This window comes from Vulpes vulpes, chromosome 8, assembly GCF_048418805.1.
Source record: "Vulpes vulpes isolate BD-2025 chromosome 8, VulVul3, whole genome shotgun sequence".
Taxonomy (NCBI): Eukaryota; Metazoa; Chordata; class Mammalia; order Carnivora; family Canidae; genus Vulpes; species Vulpes vulpes.
The window spans coordinates 23,156,773-23,177,210 of record NC_132787.1 but is presented as its reverse complement, the minus strand read 5'-3'; the positions used below and the strand labels follow the sequence as shown (position 1 = coordinate 23,177,210).

The following is a 20,438-nucleotide window of genomic DNA, read 5'->3' as shown; positions in this document are numbered from 1 at the left end:
TATATAGTAAGAGCTTCATTCAGACCATAGTAAGGACTAGTAAATTATGCTTGCTTCAACTAGAGATCTGATCCCTTCAATGATCAGAATGCCCATGTTTTCTATATCCACTGTTTCCCAACTAGACTGACAGGATAAACAATGACAAATTTTACTTTTAGGTTCCATAATCTTCCTGTGCACACAGCTTCTTTACATAGTATAATGACACTGTTTCATTTTTCATAGGTATGATCCTATTCTGCTCATGCTGCGTTGAGATTATCCTCCAATGATTCAAGCTACTGACCTTTGATACTTCCACCTAAGGGGCCCCAAACTCAGTCACATTATCTGAACATAATATCTTGGTTTACTTCCACAGATGTTTTGCTATGTGTTTGTTTATTCTTTTAACAGAGCTAGAGCAACAGTTACAGGTCAGATATTGTGTTTGGTGCTAAGCATGAATAAGAAATAGTCTCTACATTGAAGAGACTCAGAATCATACAAGGGAAGACAATTCTAATCAAGTTATAAGGGTGCTGAGATACAAACCAAGGAGTATGTATCCATGTAGCAAGGTCACATATGATGGTATATTCAATTCTACATAGAGCTGATAGCTGAGATAGATCTTACGAGTAGGCTCAAGGCAAGAGGAAACAGTGGAATGAAGAGGGCAAAAGAACTCCAGAGAGCTAGAGTGGCACAAACACAGGCAAACAAAACAAAACAAAACAAAACAAAACGTGAAACAACATGATACAGGAGGAAGTGACTCCATATGGAGCATAAAACTGCTGGGATTGGGAGAAAGGCAGAAGTAACAAATCAGGTGAATGAGGTGAGTGGGGCTGGAACACAGAATCCCAAGGAGGTTAGACTTCATCCCTTAGAGAGTCTTCCTTACATTTTTATTCTTCTTAACTACACTCCCTATGTTCTAGACGTGCATTACAGACCTTATTTCTTTAAAATTGAGATGAAACCCAACACTCTGTTCTTTCACTCCTATATGCCTTGTATTGGCTGTTTCATTTCCTTCAAAAACCTTCTAAATGGCATATCCTTTGGAATATGTGTCCTCATTCTCCGATTACTCCAAGGTTATGCTGGGAACTTTTCCCCTTACCTCTACATTATTCTTTGACTAGTACTCAGTCCATAGAGTTTATTTGTTAGTTTGTTCATCTTCCCCACTACACTGTACTGGGTGTTAATTATTGTTCTTTTTGGTTCTACCATACTCTCTAGCATATTATAGGTGTTCAAAAAGTTTCCTGAATAAACCTTAGTAAAAAATGTTCTTAGTAAAAAAAGCGACTCTAGAAACCTCAGCTATGACTAACATAATCATTATGCAGTTTTTAAAAAAATTATATAAACCAGTGAAGAAACATATAGTTTTGTTTCAGGCAAAATGTAAGGTCTATTGCTTGGAAATGTCTTTTTCCAAATGTCCAAAGGAAGATATTCTCATTCTTCTTTTTCCAGTAGAAGATATATCATGTAAACTAAATTGTATTTTATTAACTGTGGATATTAGGTAGATCTTGTTTTTAAAAATAGGATTTCAGTGCACTTTGAAATAATATTTCAAAATCTTTCTTAAATATTTCTTTTTATCTTATTAAATTTCCAGCATTTTATATATGTCCAGAATTCTAGAAAATAATATGGTTACACCAAAGGCCCAATAGTTCACCTGACAAGAGCTAAAAAAAAGTTATTTCTGGATTAAAAAACACATAGACACATTCTCTTAGATCATGTGGTATTAATAACTTAACTGCAAAAATAGATATATAGTGAAAACTACATCACAAACAGTGATAGCTATGGTTTAAATTTGTATTATTGACATCGAGCTTTGTAACATAAACATGTAACTGAGTAAACATTTATTGAGCGCATATTATGGGCCAGCCACTTAAAATTCAATGGATGAAGGAAGTGTATCTAATATGATCAATCTTATGAAATTGATTTTTTCTCATAATATTATGAGAAAATTCTAATAATTTTATAGCAAGTCCATAAATTATAGTCCCAGATATAAAAAACCAGAATTGTAGCTCAGTGAAACTCTAGGAAAACTAATGGAAAAAAAACCAAGCAACTCCCCCTCAAATTACCCAGTGATTTTCTTAAAATTAGATCCGAATTGCCATTTTCTTAGATAAATGACAGCACTATTTGCATGAAAACTGGCACTAAAAATTCCATCAGTTGACCCAAAATTCTTGTCTTGCCCTATATTTATATAGGATTGACCTGAATATTGAGCTCCTGCTGACTTAAAATGAAACTTTGATCCTCAAAAGAGTTACATGGAAAAATATAGAAAACACAAATCTGTACCTATTTAAGGACATTCCTATTGCTGTCATGATGCTTTTATACATACTTCATAACAGAATATTTTTCTTATGTTATTTTAAGTGCTACTGGAAATAACACAAGAGAAAATTTTCTGCAGTATTTCATCCTTTCTATTTTTGGTTTCAATTTCTTGTTCTCCTATTTATGAAATATCTACACTGCCAAAAGTCATCAAAATCATACAATAAACCATAACAGCTCAAATTATATAATGAACTAAAAAATAAGATTCCTTGGTTATTGAAAGGCCCAATTTAAATGAAAGTCACATACAGAATCTCAGTACTGATCATTGGTCTTGCAAAGGACTACACCAGAGTTTTAATGAAAAAATATTTTGTGGTTTTACAAAAATGTAGGGTTCTTAGTATTTTCTGGTATTGGCAAACAATTTGGGGGAAAATGAATTTTTTATCAATTTGAGTATACATTTTTCCCTTCATATTATCTTGGTATTGTAAAACTTGTAAAATGAAAATTGTGGTCTTTATTTTTTTCTAAATTTAGAGATCTTATCTTTCTCCTTTTGAAAAACAGAAGTCATAAAGAGTATGTTTTTTAACTGTTGAGTTCTGAAAACGTTACTCAACGGAATCAGCTAGTCTTTAGTTAGAAGTCAAGTGCTGAAAACTGTGGGATATTACAACTGTAAGTCATACAGCTCATAAGGAGGGGTGTGTAATTCTAAGAAGCATCTAATTATATTATCTACAAGGAGGTCCAGGACTAGAAAGGGGCACATTCTTCCCATGAGAACTTTAGGACACCTTAGGGTTTAGGTTAAGAGAAGCTGCTAGCTTTTTGTGATATTTAGACACTTGCATTTGTAGGCATGCTCCTTTCTAAGCAGCACTGTGTTAGACAAGTTCCTAGCAATACTCAATACTCTGAGCCAGAAAGAATACATTTTTTAAATTTAATATTTCTAAGATTAAATTTTCAGTGAGAAAAAATCTTACTCAATATAGAAAAAAAAATTCAAACATATTTTCAAGTAAAAAAGAGCCATAAAATTATTTCCTAGGTCCAAAAAAGAGCTATTCTCTATTTTGAATGCTATTCTGTGTCTCCTACGTTCTCAAACTTTAAGATATGCAAGGTAATGAATACAAGCTTATGAATTCCTGATCATGTTAAACAGCCCCTAAACAATAATTTACGGTCAATGTGAGTTATACCATTCACTGTGTATCTGTTGAGGACATTTCTTTTCATATTTAATACTAATCAATTCATACAATCTCTGGTCTTTGTTTAAAAAGTTGTATTTAAGAATGACTATGTTTTTATGGCTGATTATTGCCAGTAGAGAGAAACTATATAAATGATGATGGAGAATTTCATTATCTTATAACTTTTTGGATAGATTCTGGATTAAAATAGTATCTATTTCTGAATAGATACAATTAAGGCTGCTTTCATATCATAAGTTCATGAAAAAAGGGGAAAATAGGTGTAAATAAAAAGGAATCACACTTCATAGAATATAATACAACAATATAGTATTAAGGGAACTTTGTATATAAACTATCAGTAAAATAAATAGAATTCTAAGTGAATTATTATGTACATGCTTAAATAGACCATAATTTTTACTAATTTTTCCTTTATTTATTTATTTATTTATTTATTTATTTGTTTGTTTGTTTTCCCCTGATTTTTTTAAAGCTAGCTAAAGGTCTGTTGCACTCGGCAGATCTGTTGAAATCACACGGATTTATAATTTTGGGGGTAAAATTTTTAAAAAGTAAAAAATATCAAAAGCAAAAATCAGATTAATTAGAAATTAGGGTCTGTTTTTCCTATGTGGTTTATTAATCTGATCAAAAGAAGGTAAGTAAAATAATAGTTCCAAAACTCTTATCATCACTAGCAAATAGTAATTTTTACTTTTAAGGTGACTAAATTTGAATTAGTGCTCATGTGTTAGTGTTAATATCAAAATATCACTCCCGAAATGCAACCTTGTAATTTGCTTCATACAGGTAGTGACAGGCACTATGAAGAGTGTGTATTTTCTTGTATTGCTAATGAAAAAACCCTGATAAAGTAAGTGAATCTGAAGAAAACCCAGGAAATATTTTAGGTTAAATCTACACTGCTGGCACTTACTTGCTGCCTTTAATAGGCTATATATAATTCTCTTCCCACCCATATCCCTCACTACATACCTCACTGTATACTCTGTGCAACATGAGCGCAGAGCTCTACACTATGTGCCAGCATCTTCAGGTCCTAGGACTGTGACTGACACATCACAGGCAATTAATAGACATTTGTCAAATTAAAGGATCTTGACTTTCCAGTGGCAAGGTCCAATATATGTCATGAAGGTCAGATTCCACTGTATTTCTAGAGAACTATTGTAGAGATGCTTAACTATTAACTATTAATATTTAAACTATTAATTGGCCCAAGGGTAAAAGAAAACAAAATTTCTTATGCCTCAAAAACATAATACCCTAAGGAAGAAATACAGTGAGTGGGATATTAAAATTTGCAGATTAATAAATGGTATGGCAAAAAATAAAAAAATAAAAAATAAATGATATGGCAAATGGAAAACCTATTATTTCTCTCTAAATTGAATGCAGTTAGAATATAGTATAAATTCTTTAACATGAAAAAGTCCTACATGATCTGGTCTTTCTCATTCTCAACCTCATTTCTTATTATTTTCCCTCATGGTAACTGCATTCTAGCTACTCCAACCTATTTTCTAATCCCTGAATTTATCAACCTCACTCACATATTAGAGTCTTTGCAATTGCTGTTCCTCCTATTCGGATTAGCTTTTCCCCAGACCTTTGCAGGTACTTCCCTTTTCGTGATTTAGGTCTCAGACAGGATTTCCTTTATATCTCTGTCTTCAGAAGATTTCCTTGCATATCTCCAGGAATTTTATCTTTTACTATGTTTTATTTTCTTCATAGCACTTACCGATATATGAAATTATCTATTTGTTTAATTGCCCACAGTCTGTCTCTTCCTTTTATTCTGCACGATCTTAAAAGGACAAACTGTTTTGTTCATAGCTATAGGAGCTGTAGTTCTACTGCCTTGAATTGAACTTGACACACGATAGGCATGAATTAATACTTGTTGAATCAGTGAATGATAGATGTAAGCGTAGGGTGCTATAAAGTGCTGAAAAGGAACAGTCTTTTGAAGAATGAGAAAAGAACAGAGCTAAGAGATAGGAAACACTTTCGTGCAATACAGTTTGGGCTCCTGATTAAACCAGGCCTGAAGTCAGAATAATTTTTCTTTTTAATATGAGTGAATACATTTCCTTTTTGCATGATCCCATTTGGGTTGGGTTTTCTATTACTTGCAACTGAAAGAGTACTAACAAATACAATTGTCATTCAATGAAACCACAAGATGAAATCCTGGAAGGCTGATTACAATTCTATTTAAATAAGAATATTGTGACAATAAGAGTTATTCTGAATAAAATAATGCCACCTCATGGAGTGGTGGCAAAGTGACCTCGTGAGGCAATTATTGTGTTCTGAATTGAGTACCTTCTGAGTTTCCTTTTTTCTTAAGTTTCTACACGTCTCTAAATAAAAAGTCTAATAAATTTTGTTAAATAAATGACACTTTTGAATACTTTGGGTTTTGAACTTGTCTTTAGTTTAGAATGGTACATCTCTTAAATTTTTTTGACTCTTCATCTACATCTAATTACTGTGTTTTCTTTCCCCTCTCCATTTTGTAATGTTTAAAAATATTGTAGAATGCTTTGTCCCCTCTAAAGAAAAATATATTGAACAAATATAATTAATGAATATGTATTTATACTATTTTCCATCAATCTAAATAGGACATTGATATTTGTTGTCATTTTAAAAACATATCTATACTTTGGTGCATCTCTGTGAGACAGACCATTAAAATTCCTCCTATTTATGAATAAGAAAGTTATGTAAACAGATATATTTGATTAAAGAAAGAATCAAATCTGAGGCCAGAGGAGTCCTGTATGGTTTCTCTTCTCAATTCTCCAAACAGTTCCAGTTTGGAGTTCCAGTTCCAAACGTATGGCCTAGAGGGATGGAAAGGGGTCAATAATCCGCTCAAATGAGGCACTAATCATTTACTTAGGATAGAAAAATAAAGGATCTGAGATGATTTGAAGTGCATTTTAGGAAGTTGAAATCATAAATGCTTTCCTCAAAAGAAAGGTAACTACAGAAGTGTGTCTTTGCTTTCTCAGTCTCTGACATAGTAATGACTTATCCTTTCTAGCCATGATGTTCACTGAAGTTGAACCAGATCCTCCTCTTACACAGAGGCATCCTTTCACATTGTTGTTTTTCCTTCCTATATATATTATCTAGGTTTTAAATGCCTGGTTTTAAAATTTAAATGCCTTAATCACAGTTTTTTGGATGGTGAGTCTTCTTTGGCTTGGATCTATTTCAGAGGGCAAATTTCATTTAGAAACTGTGATTCTGTGGATCTTCCTGTGTCTGCACAAGCTCAACATCCCCTCACTTTCCCAATGGTTTGCATTATTAAAAAGCTTTGACATGGTTCCTCAGAGCTGGCTGCTGTGTTCAAGACAGGTTCCTGTCAAAACAAACTCAGTATACTGGGGAACAGAGGCCAGGTCAGTTGAATTCAAAGAAAGTTGCCTAAATCCCTCTGTATATTTTGCCTTAAAAAAAAAAACATGATTATGATTAGTCTATCTCTTTTTAAAATAATTTTTACTGTCTTTATGTTACAAATGTGACCAACCCCTCTTTCTCTGAGTCATAAAAATATATCGCCAAATGACCTACTTGGACATTTAATATCACTGTGCTCAGAAAAGCCTCTGTTTAAGTACCTAGCTGTTTGAGATTTCTGTCAACTGAATACAGATGAATAGGGAAGAAGGAGGCTCATCACAGGGGTTCTGCTGATAACACTTCATTTAACATATTTCAGTTTAGCAACATGGAACTGCAAAAAGAAAACTATTTTATTTAAAATGACAGGACCACTATGTTATATTCACTGTACATAAGTCCCACCCAGGAAGTGATGATAATGATAATGGGTACATTTCCAGTTTAACTCTGGAGTGATTCTTCTCAAATGAATTCACTTCTTGAGTGTGACACATCCATATCACATCTCAAAGGCTCACAAAATTGTTATTTCACAGATATTGACATACCGGAGAGAGAGGGGTGTTAAACAGTTATTCAACAAAGCAGCTCTACAGAGCAAGGTATCAGGGAGCTTCTAGCATTTAATTGACATGCCAGACAGTGTTTAAAGCATAAGAATAAGGGATCCCTGGGTGGCTCAGAGGTTTAGCGCCGCCTTCAGCCTAGGGCCTGATTTTGGAGTCCCGGGATCGAGTTCCGCATCACGCTCCCTGCATGGAGCCTGCTCCTCCTCTGCCTGCGTCTCTGCCTCTTTCTCTCTCTCTCTCTCTTTCTCTCTGTCTCTCATGAATAAATAAATAAAATATTTTAAAAAAAGCATAAGAATAGAAAATGGGCCATTTGAATGTGGTTATAATAGCTAGGGCTAACATCCCCTTCTGTTCTGAAGTTTTAGGAAAAAAATGAAATCTGGAAAAAGTACCAAGTCCAACAGTTTCACAATGGATCAGTGATTTTATTTCATTTTACGTTTGTAGATGAAAGGTAGTTGCTCTTTTATTAATTATATTTAAGCACTCTGGATTACTTAGAGATACCACACTGAGGCCAATTCCAGCCTGGTGTAGTCAATAATGATTATTTGCGATCTTGATCTGAAAAGGTCTAAGAATAAGTAAAATACTAGTATTCTAGGAACTTGCGCATGTTGAAAATTACATCTCTAGCAACTACTACTACTCGAAATTTTTCATGGCCAGATAAAAATGCTAACTGAAGTTACAATTATATTGAACAGTGCTCTTCAAACTTTTCATCATGGAAGTATTCCTGTGAAGGCCTTAGCATTTTCTGAGCCATTTAAAACTTATGAAATAGCTTTGATTTCTTGTGCTTTATCTTTAAAGAATTTTTTGTCATATAGTTCGTGTTGGTGATGGTTCAATTGTGGTTACACTACATGTATACTTGTACTCAGCCTTTCCCCCTCAGTTGGCATTACAGAACACTATCTCAAAGTTAGCAAAAAGCTTTATTTCCCAAATCTCCTGTTAGAACTAATTTTCAATTAAGATGAATCATGATTACCCTCTGATTTCTCATACTCCCAACATAATGCTAAATAATCTTGTATGGGACACAGATTGTGACTCATAGTATTAAGCTACAAAATTCTACCCTGCAGATAAGTGTGTACTGATGTAATGCTTATTCGATAGCATGAAACTATGTGATTGGTAGTGTTACAGCAGAAAATAGGTGCCCTAATAAGAGTCATTGACAAGTCAGACACTATTAACACAAGCAGCTAGTCACCAAATCAGAAAAGATCTTCATTACTACACAAGTGAAACAAGATCAGATAACAATATAGTTCCTCTTCTTGCTTCTGAACTTGAAGCAATATTTAAGAGGATGTTGCATCTGAAAGAATCTGATTGTTGTGTCTGATCAGCTGGCTAGGGCTGTTTCTGGCTTGTTGGAAAATATTTCTTCCCCTTGTCATAACTCCCAGGTGCTACTGCTGAGCAAACGGGAACATCACTTGCTATAAGTATTTGAAAAGAACAAAAAAGAATTGATCTGGACAATCTATGTGCTCCTGTCACTGATAGAGATAAAATTGTGACTGAGGAGTAGGACGAGGGTCATAGTAAAGGTAAAAAAAAAGCACCTAAGAATTCTCTCGTCATCAGATTTTCAAACTAACTACTCTTGGCTTTGTAGGCAATATACAAGTTTTCATCAAATACCAAGAGACATTTAATAGTATTTACAAGATGCTCTTATAATTTTTCCAAGAGGAGGCTACTTTCACAATGGCAAATCACTTAAAATGTAAAGTTCAGATAGCACATCTGTGACATATATGAGAAAATCTTGGTAACATAACATGGGATTATAAATCTATTCATTACCATAAGTTGTGTGAGTGGTGTTTGAAATTAAGTAAAAATATTCTTCCTCCTAAAATTACTATTTTAGGGCTGACATTGATTATACTATTTTTAAACGAAATAATGTATTCTCACAAAACAAGTTTATCAAGTTTCACTGCTATCACAAAGGAAAGGCTATATAGGTTTTTAAAAGACTGCAACAAATAATTCAGAAAGTCATTTAAATAAGGAAATAGGATGGTGCAAAATTGAAAGTCACTAATACATTAATCCATCTTGTGGCAAAATGCTAAACTATAAACAAATAAATTTAAGCATTTGTTGAGTAATTTAGACAGAATCAGAGGAGCAATTCTGTATATGAGACTCAAACAATATGGCGCAACAGTACTTTACTGAATACTTTTCCTTAATATGAGAGGCAGAAGTATTTCTTATATTTCCTTTAAATAAGATCTCTTATACGCAAAAGTTCAAGATTTCATACTTGCAAAGTTATTTACTAATATTTAGCAAGAAACTAGCTGTGAGGACACACATGAGCTAAGAGAATATCTCTGAAGGGTGAAATATTTTTCTTTATGTTGGTTACTGAAAAGAATGGTCCTGGAGTAGAATCTGGAGGGGAAAAAAACCCAATTTTTAAAGACACATGTGTACATTTATTAAAAAGGGCTTTATGTCACACCTGAAAAATTTAAAAAATCTGCCAGTGACCTTAATTTATTAATTGTTGGCAAAATAGATTTTTGGCTTTTGCCTAACAAAATCAAGGCATTAAAAAAAGATTAACCAATGACAATATGTCAGGCATTAACAAAAACATTTCACAAGCAGTAAGTTCAAGGACATAAAACTCAACAAGGCATGCTACCCATATTCTCCAATGCAGATTTTGAAGAGACCAGATTTCTTTTTGTGTTTTCATATTTATAGAACACAATTTCTGTTCGCAGTTTTTAGAGATTCATTGTGAACCCTCTAAAGGTTTCTTTATCATTTAATATTATAAATAATTACGTTCCTAGGCGGCAGTTCAAAGCTCAGTACAGCACTCATACAACACCACCGGCAGGTCAGGTGACCTTTCTCCAATTCTCCTCTCTCTGGTGCTGAGGACAGACAAAGTGATATGTCTGTCATACGCCATTACCATTAGAACAGAATCTTGTTCTTTTATTACAACTGAACTCCGCCAGATTTCTCAGCAGGAATGCTAAGTGAAATCAATGTCTTGGATTTCCAGGCTGAGCTTGGAGGTCACAGCCACTCTATCATTTCTCAGCATTATCCTTTCTCGTGCGCGCACACACTCCCCAAGCCTCCAACTGGCACACAGCAGATTGAAAACAGCATGCATCAGAGGACTCATGCTGTACAATTTTACAGTCTTTTGGAGCCCCCTCCTTTTGATTCCCCCCTTCCATTTTTTGCAAATTGCAAATAAGTTTTGTTTGTGTCCTTCTCTAGAGTTGTGAGGCAAAGGCAAAGGCACACCTGGGAAGAAGGGCAGGCAATAAAACCCAGAGAATACGGTTGATTTTTGACAGCTGCCAATAAGATCATTTTCCTTACATCATCATTTAGATGTGGCTGACAATTCCATTGTTCCAAACAATAAATATTTCTTAAACGTAAACTGTCAGTTTGGTTTATGCCAGGTAGGTATGCCATCACACAAAGCCCATCAATAAAATAATTCTGTTTCATAGTAAAACAGACAAGAGAATTCACCAATAAAACACACAGAAAATAGCCTAGGACATTAAGAATTAATTGTTTAAAAATATAAATATGGTAATAAATGATAGCCATTTCATATAAGTAAAATAGCTTTGTGAAGTAAAAATGTTTATAATGCCATATATAAATGTCAGTTTCAGGTTATAAGAAACTAAATTCATGTTTTGAAATGGGTCCTCCTTATTTACTGTTGGTTGTATCTTTTTGGCCATGTTCTTCATTAAAATGACAGTAATATTTATTGGTCTATTTTTGATGTACTAAATTTACTGCTGAGCCAAAACAAAATCACATTTAAAACATCTTTTCTGACAATGAGTGGTTGTAGACAGTATGCTAGTGGACTCTGAGCAAAGAAGGGATGTATTTTTATCAAATCATGTTATTATCTAAAAAGAGACACTTTATTGTTGGTTAGACTTTTTATGCATTTTACTGAATTGCAAATGGGAAGAAACACAACATCTATAGTTTTCTTAAACTTTATATGACAGAAAATTCGTAAGGGCTAATTTCCAAAAAGTTACTGAATTTTAAAGATAGACTATAAAAACTTATAAACTTACATATAATGGACATAGAAACATAATTCACTTTTACACTAGTACCAAAAAGTGGAGGTATTTGAAACTATAGAAAATGGAAGATTATCATTGAGGTAACATGTCTGCTTTGCACCTATTCTATAAGATTCTAGGCATGTCTGGAGCCACAGAAGCTATAAAGCAGTGTGCCAGTCTTGGCCACGCCAACCTTCACTCACTTGTGCATTTGCCATATTTACCTAGGAAAAGTATCACTGTAGCAACTGCTCAGTAAACATCTGAATGGATGAATGAATGAATGAATGAATGAATAGACCCATAAATGCGTGAGGCTGATTGAAGCAAAAACTTCATGATTATTTGAGTTAGAAATTTGGAGGGAAGATGCTAATGATAAAAAGTTACTTGAGTGGTATGGAAAAAAAAACCTCTATTAGTCATTTACAAATGAAGTATATACTCTAAAATCATAAAATGAAATGTCCTAATGCAAAGATCATTATGAAACATGATGTGAAATCACATTAATAAATCAAGGGAAAAAAATCCAGAGAAGAATTCCTCACAGAATTATCTGTGTGTGACAGTGACTATGCTGCTATAGCTATTTACTTTATTCAAAATTAGCCCCTACATGCAATACGTTAAAACTGCTGGTCTGTGAAGACCCCAAAATATCACTGCTTTAAAATTAAATTTTATTAAACAAATGTTATAATTATTGCCAAGTTTTAAAAGCTGCGTTCTACTGTGATAATAATGAAAAGTAGACCGGATCTTCACTGTACGTTAAGCACAGAACATGCAAGGTCCATTACACAACTGAAATTAATCTTAAAAGGTGTGTTTGTACACACCTTCCTAATGTCCCAGCAGTGGGTACAATAATTTGAACTATATATTTGCACATACTCTTGCTGAAGCATGGTATAAGTTCTTTGTCCAGGTTAAGTTGTACTTTCAAATGTATTTACCTCTTAATAATATGGAAAAGGCACCAAGAGTTTTGGGGAGGTAGAAGCTGGAGTGCACTTTCCCAATTCACCCTCTGAATTAATATACTAATGGTAAAAGGCATCTACAGGGTACTAGAATAGGATTAAAAAGAAATTCTTGGGAGTTTTTTTTCTCTTTTTTAAAAATTTTTTTCTCTCTCTAACTCTTTCAACTGTTGAGACTATACTCTTAACCTTGTTACTCTTAAGATATTCCCAATATGGCATTTGAGAAAGGGAGAATAGAAACAATTTTCTAGGTTATTCAGTAAAAGATGAAACATTATATTGAGGGTAAATTAACTATATCAGTTTTCTACTTAATATTTTCTAATAGAAATAAATATGTGTTGGCATTTCCCTGAGTAATTGCAGGGGAAAATACTTTATGGTTACTCTCCTGTCTTCTTTCACAGAGAGTTTAATATATTCATATATCATTATCTAAGATCTTAAGATCTTACACAAAACATTTGAAATTAAAATTTTACTTCTTCGCTCTTCCAATACGAAGAATAAATCATTTGAATCCTCTCCCTGCCAATTCTTTTCCATGTTCTCTCAAGAAATGTTTCCTTAGGGTGCCTGGGTAGCTAGTTGGTTAAGCGGCTGACTCAATTTCATCTCAGGTCTTGTGATCTAGCCCAGTGTAGGGCTCCATACTCAGCAGGGACTCTGCCTGAGGATTCTCTCTCTCTCTGCTCCTTCCCCCCACTAGTCCTCTCTTTCTCCCTCTAAGGTATAAATAGATAAATCTTTAAAGCCCAGAGAGATGGTCTTTAAAAAAAAATTTCTCTTTGCTCCCAAAAGTAATTCTATTTCTAAATAATCTTACTTCTAACACTATAATTATCTTTATCTATCATGAGAATCTCATTGGATGAATGATATATCTGAAATTATATCCATATTGCTCAGCATTATAAAATTTATTGATATTTAAATAAATATTTTTTTGGATGCCCTGTCTGTACTCAGATTATAAGGTATATTTCAGTTGCCCCTTTTTTTTGGGAAACCATTCCCAGAGTCTCTCATTAAAGGTAACTAACATCTTTGTCCTAATAACTTCCAATGAACTTTATCTGTAACTCTCTGAGACTTTGTATCATAGAACATGGGTATCTATTTTATAACACTTTAAGCTACCTGAGCATAGCATATATCTATCTTATAAATCTTTGTATCACTCACATTTCCTACTATAGCTATCCATGCATGCTTGTTGAATAAATGAATGACTAAATGTACGTGTGTTACTGATCCTTATTAATCTTACTAGACTCTTATCTCCTTGAAGACCCAGAGGTCAACCCTATGGCTGGCACATAATAGATATTCAATAAATGTCACTGAATGAAAAGTAAAACTCTAAATGGCAAGACAGCTTCTTCAAAAGGGTACCTTGCTTTTGGGTGGTGGGCTGTTTGTGCTCTTGTCTGTGTGAATGCTGGTAGGAGATACAGCAGCACCGAGGTTGCCTTGGGGTATGCCTGGGAGCTTCCCTCCTGGAGATACCTGCATTGCAGCTAGCTGGGCAGCATATAACTGCTACAAGAAAAAAAGGGAGAGAGAAAGAAAGAGAGATAAAAGACTGTCAGTAATAAAATAAATGTACCTCTCAGAAAGTACCTATATTCAGAGGTCGTAGTTCTTCTGAATCTTCTTGTTTACTGCCCTGGAACATTTAAAAAAAGAAGTTGTCACCTTAACTTTCATGACTTACTTCTCTGGGGAGAAATGACAGATACCAAATAGAAGGGATTCTAGCTTCAGGATGTCCAGGGACTCAAAACAAATAACAGTCATTCATATTTAGTCTTTCCCAATGTCTAGAGAAAATAAGTCTATCATATTATTTGGTCAAGACTTCTTTTTGCTCTATTTTAAAATGTTCACAGTGCATTACAAAAGAACACAGCCTCATATGCAAAGTAATTTTCTTACTATCCGTATCAGTTTAAGTCTGGTATACCTCCTTTTTTTTTTTTTTTTGACTTGTTGCAATAGACACCTGTAACAATTTTTTTTCCTAATCATACAAATACACAAAAAGCCATTGAGAGGGCATGAAAGGAGAGTATCTGAAGAACATTATCTGGTGAGTCTACCTACATTGAAAAAATTAACTGGATGCTTGCCAGAAGTCCACTTTACGTCCATGGTATATAAACACAGACAAACCCGAAATCATCTTGAGGATTAGGGTTTTAAGAATACTGTCTGAAACATGCACTCTTCCACTAAGCCACCACACAGTAATTTTTATTAAATAACCAGTAAAAAATTCTTCAGCAAATCAATTTAATCATAAAAGAGAATGTCACTTTGATAATAATTGCCATATGATATGGTATCTTAAAACAAGGAGGTTACTTTAGATTCCAATAGTCACCTTAAATGTTTAGATCAATTCTCTTTTCTTCACCAGTCAGTAGTTTGTGAAAATTTTAGGGTTTGGATGGAAAAGAAATTATTAGCATGTATGCATGCATCTGCACACACACACATGCACATGTATGTGTGTATGCAAGCTAGAATTTCTGTAATAAAATGACTGATACTAAAGAAAAAAACCCTCAGAGAAAAGTACTGTGACATAGCTTATCTTGATTTTTCTCTGAAAGAAATTTCAAATGGTACAACTGCTCAGATAAGCCAGAGACCCTGATAAGTGGGGTCTCTCTAGAAATGAAATATTGAAAACTGAAGACAGGCATATATTTACATGAAAATACACATACATTGTTCAGAGTTTCCAGATATTGTGGTTTAAATGAAACAGATCATTAAAATTATTGATAAAAATTGGTTTTTTTATGACAACTAACACAAGATATATTCCAGACAAAGAAAACCAGAAGAGTATTTTTGTACTATCAGTAATGAGTGTTCCTTCTCCCCAAGTTTGTATTTTTTATTTCAGTCTTTGAACAGAAAAATAAGATTTAGTTCATATGCCTTAGATTTCATAAAAAAGAGTAAAAGGACATGACGTCAAATACAATGACTGACAGTTTATCATTTTTTCAAGTATCAGAATTCATCCATTTCCCACACTTGTGTTAAAAACCTTTGCATTGTTTTCTACAATTCAAAAAAAGTAGTATTTTCTGTCTTCATCCTAAGCTGTTTATGAAGTTACTAAGAAAATAATCAATATTCCAAGATACCACTCTGTAAATTAAAATTTTATCCAGTAAAATACATGTACTGAATAACATTTACTGAACTCAAAATATTTTTAAAAATAGTCTGAAGCAATATCACATATTATAAATTTCATATTGTATTATATATTATCTCCTTGTCTTTAAAAATTATTCTAGTGGGTATTATACCTAGAAGCTAATAATCCATATTACTGGTTTAGTATACATATAATATAAGATTGTTTCATAATTACTGAAGATTGACCTGAGATACTTTAATATCTGTAGGCAAAAAGAAAAATGTGAACAAAATAATTATTCAAAATTTTGATTATTAAAGAATGATTAATTCTTTCATAATTTGAAAAAATATTGCTGCTATGTGTTAATTAGATAATTAAATAGACCAGTCACTTATAAAAAGTGATTCAATGCTTAAATATAAATCTCTACAGACAGACTCACAACTTCCAAAGTAGTATAAGAACCACTATTGAAATACAAGTATAAGCATACTCTGAAATACTTTATTGAATTTAAAGGTTGCAGATGACATATATTTGGAATAAAAAATAACATGCACATCCTTTCCTCATTCAAATAAATGCATTATTTTTATCTTTTTAATTATGAAATTAAGGTTTATCCTCATTAAACTGTCCTGAGAGATGCTTTTGAGTAAAAAAAACTAAATTTGTAAAATAGATGGACCCATTTAAACATTTTTACGAGAACAGTATGGTATCATCCATTTTACTGGTACTTTTGTAGACTATAGAAATTTAAAGTAATTTATGATGAAAATGTCACAAACATAATAAATCAACAAGAGTGTGGTTAACATTAGGTAGCTCTTCATTCCTCTCAATCTTCCATATCCTCTTCCTCATATTTGGTTTTCTCCTGCTTCACCAAGGTTTGAAAGTAGGAAATATCTATTTCTAATACATTTTATTTTGTGTAAAATATATGTGCTCCTTAAATTTACATTATATTACAGGAAGCATTAAAAAAGCCTCGATCTTAGAAAATCTAACATACTTCAAGTCTGCACAGGTAAAATACACCAGAAATTTTAATACTACTGGGTCCTAATTTGACCTAATACACAAGTTAAAAAGAAATTTAAGTAGTTTTAAAGAAGCAACTTACCAAAAAGAAAAAAAATGCTGCTGTGACTTATTTAAATTTAATCTTTCAAAAAATTAAGTTCATTTATCCATATATGTGTGTGATGACTAATTTTAAAAGAAGGGAATCAAGAGATAACTAATATTTTATTTCATTTATTACATGCTCTTAAAGCAAATCAAGAGTAACAATAGCTCTTTGTATTGAGTGAGAGCAACAATCACAGAACCACTGGTTGATCTTGTTGAGAGGGAAGGGTCAGTGGAATGTAGTGGCATTGGAAGGCCACCTGAAGTAAAAAACATCCTGCGAACCATAGAACCCATTTCCATATTATAGATACACCTATAATTTGTGTGTATCTGTAGCTTAAGTATACAAAGTTTTTAGGCAAAAATCGGGTTAACATTTTTCTTTAAAAGAGTGTAGATAAATCGAGAGTTAAATATAAAATGCATCATGATAAGTGTACTTTCATGAAAAAATTAAGTTGTTCTAAACATCAAAAACAAATTGGGAGATCCAAAACATAAAAAGCTAAGGCTTAAAGAGAGCACTCACTTCATGAGGTTAGCCAGACTAACAGAATAATGATTTTTCCCTTGCAGAATAATTTTACACTTATCTTGAAACTCTGGTGTTAGGGATTTAATTTCTAAAACTCCCAAGTTCTACAGATCATTAGGTTTTCCACTCTTTAAAATACTGTATTCCTAATGTCTTTCCCTTCATTCCTACACCTACTTCAGACAAAGATTTTTTTTTTTTTTTTTAAGAAAACAATCACATAAAATTAAGATGGAAACTATCCATTGGTTACTTAGGGTCTTCTTGGTTCTCATGTGTCCATAGTGTCTGTGTGTGTGTGTAACTCACTTTCGTTTCAAATTGTTCCATAAATCTATTTTTTAAAGATTTATTATTTATTTATTTATTTATTTATTTATTTATTTATTTATTCATTCATTCATGATAGACATAGACATAGAGAGAGAGAGAGAGAGAGAGAGAGAGAGAGAGGCAGGGAGGAGGGAGAAGCAGGCTCCATGCCAGGATCCCAATGCGGGACTCGATTCCGGGACTCCAGGATCACGTCCTGGGCCAAAGGCAGGTGCTAAACCGCTGAGCCACCCAGGGATCCCCTGAAGTTCTGTCAAGGACCTGTGGCTTTCTACTTCCTGTGTACTTCTACTAGACCAGTTAAAAGTAAGGCAAAATTCCACACTAATACCAGTTCTGAACTAGTGACCTTGGGCAATGACACTGAGGCAGTGTTCTTTAATCTGCAAATTCAGGATAAATAAAACTGACCTTATAGGGTTGCTGTGAGAAATAAATCACATAATATATAAAAAGTACTCGGAGAAACATATGGCAAAGAATGCTTTATCAATAAGTAATAGTTGTAGGTAGCAATTAATTATACCAAGTAAGAAACTGACTAGGTAATATAAATGTGCTGACTTCCTGCTATATACTCTGGACTGTGCTAGGCACAGTGGAGGGTACAAACAATGGATAAATATAGTTTCTTCCCTAAGTCAAGATTGATAAACATAAAACAATGAGAATATAAATGTCTTATAACTGTATGCCACTTTTAAAGGTGTGAAGGGAAAGGAAATGAGTCAGGGCGAACTGATTTTTCATAGAAGAGATGTAGTTAAGCTGGAAGTAGAAAAGGAGGTGGCATTCTAAGGAAGAACAATTTAAAGGCACAGGGGCAGGAATGAGGTAGCTGTTGCAAAAGGAATGCAGAAGAAGGTGTGGAACAGTGACAGGAGAAAGGACAGTGACCTAATGAGTGCATATCCCAGGAAGAGTAAAGCAGCACTGGGTTTGTAGACTAGTGCACCTTACAGAAGATCTTCACATAAAGACAGAGTTTAAATTTAATATGTAGGTAGGCAAGTCACTGAATTTTTTAAAGCAATATATGTGATTGTTTTTACTAGAATAAAGATATGCAAGGTATCTGTTATGAGGTTATCAACATTTAGTAGCAATAATTTTAATGGTAACTTGAGTTGAAGTACCAATTGTGGAAATGAAGATGGAAAAAATGATACCAAGTTTATAGCACAGTGGGCACATAAATGACTACAAATTAACCGGGGAAAAGAAAAATGAAATAGAAGAACAGGATGAATAGTATAATTTATATGGTCTTTATTTCATTGATATAATATGTAAGTACTCACCTATCATATATTCTTATTTGTGTATATAGTCGTTATACTATCTTGTATAACAGCTAAACCACATGTATTTTTTTTTCCAAAAAAAATAAGTCACACACAGAGACTTCCCTATAATTCATAATGAGAGGGACGCCTGGGTGGCTCAGTGGTTGAGCATCTGCCTTCAGCTCAGGGCCTGATCCTGGAGTCCCAGGATCGAGTCCCACATTGGGCTCCCTGTATGGAGGCTGCTTCTCGCTCTGCCTGTGTCTCTGTGTCTCTCTCTCTCTCTCTGTCTCTCATGAATAAATAAATAGACACAGGCAGAGGGAGGAGCAGCCTCCATGCAGGGAGCCCAACATGGGACTTGATCCAGAACCCCAGGATCACGCTCTGAGCCCAAGGCAGACGCTCAACCACTGTGCCACCCAGGCGTCCCAAATAAATAAAATATTTTAAAAAATTCATATTGAGATAGTGAAAATGCTAGAACAATTCCATCATGGGTTTCCCCTAAAGTATGGCTCATTAAACTTTATTTTTTAAGTATTAAAAGTGTGCTGCAGTGTATCCACAACAATATGAGCTTGAATTATATTTATCTCCCTTAAACCTAATCAGTGCTTTTCTCCTGTAATGTACCACATGTTCCAAAGCACTATTAGGCAGTGGGTTGATAGTTCATTAGCAGGCATTCTTCCTGTTGAGTTAGAATGGTACAGTGTGGGGTCAAAAAAAAAAATTCTGGTGGGATGATACCGTACAGATATTTTAACTTGTGCTAATAAACTGTTGCTAATTTGAGGGAAAATAGTATAGTTGTGTTTGGACAACTTGGCTTTTAACCCACAGTTATATACAACTGTATTTTCTTCCACAGGTAGCCATTTTTGCTCAGCTATCCCAAGCTAGTGGCTGGTACTTCTCAGTGCATGGGGTGGAGAAGTTTCACAAAAGAGCCTTTCAAATTTGAGGTAGCCTATTTCATTTCTTCCTTGAGATGGTAAATTCTTGCCACTTTTCCTTAATAGTTTATTTTCCCAAATTGTTGAAAATACAACTTCTCCTGTTGCTATTACCCTGGGGCCCAACTGCCATCTGGAGTATTTGGACTGAAAGCATTACGCACTGACAAAAATATCTATTACTGGTTGGTCCCTCAAACCGTTTACTGACTAGTAAACTCCTTGAAGGCAAGGATTTAATCTCTATTATTTAATGCTTTCTCAGAAAATGCTAAAGGCAAGAAAAGTAGAAATGAATAAAGGCAGAAATGAACTGAATAAAATAATACCATTAATTTTTAACACATGTAGATCTCT

The 20,438-nt window shown here is 33.7% G+C and overlaps 1 protein-coding gene across 48 annotated transcripts in view; it reads right to left on the bottom strand.

The window, feature by feature from the left end:
* The window catches only part of SOX5 (SRY-box transcription factor 5), a 995,306-nt gene that overhangs the window by 55,778 nt on the left and 919,090 nt on the right, over window positions 1-20,438 (bottom strand). For all 48 annotated transcript variants that reach the window (XM_072765770.1, XM_072765744.1, XM_072765748.1 and 45 more), the window contains one exon: window positions 14,058-14,204. In XM_072765770.1, the coding sequence (XP_072621871.1) occupies window positions 14,058-14,204 (147 nt within the window). The remainder of the gene's footprint in view (window positions 1-14,057; window positions 14,205-20,438) is intronic.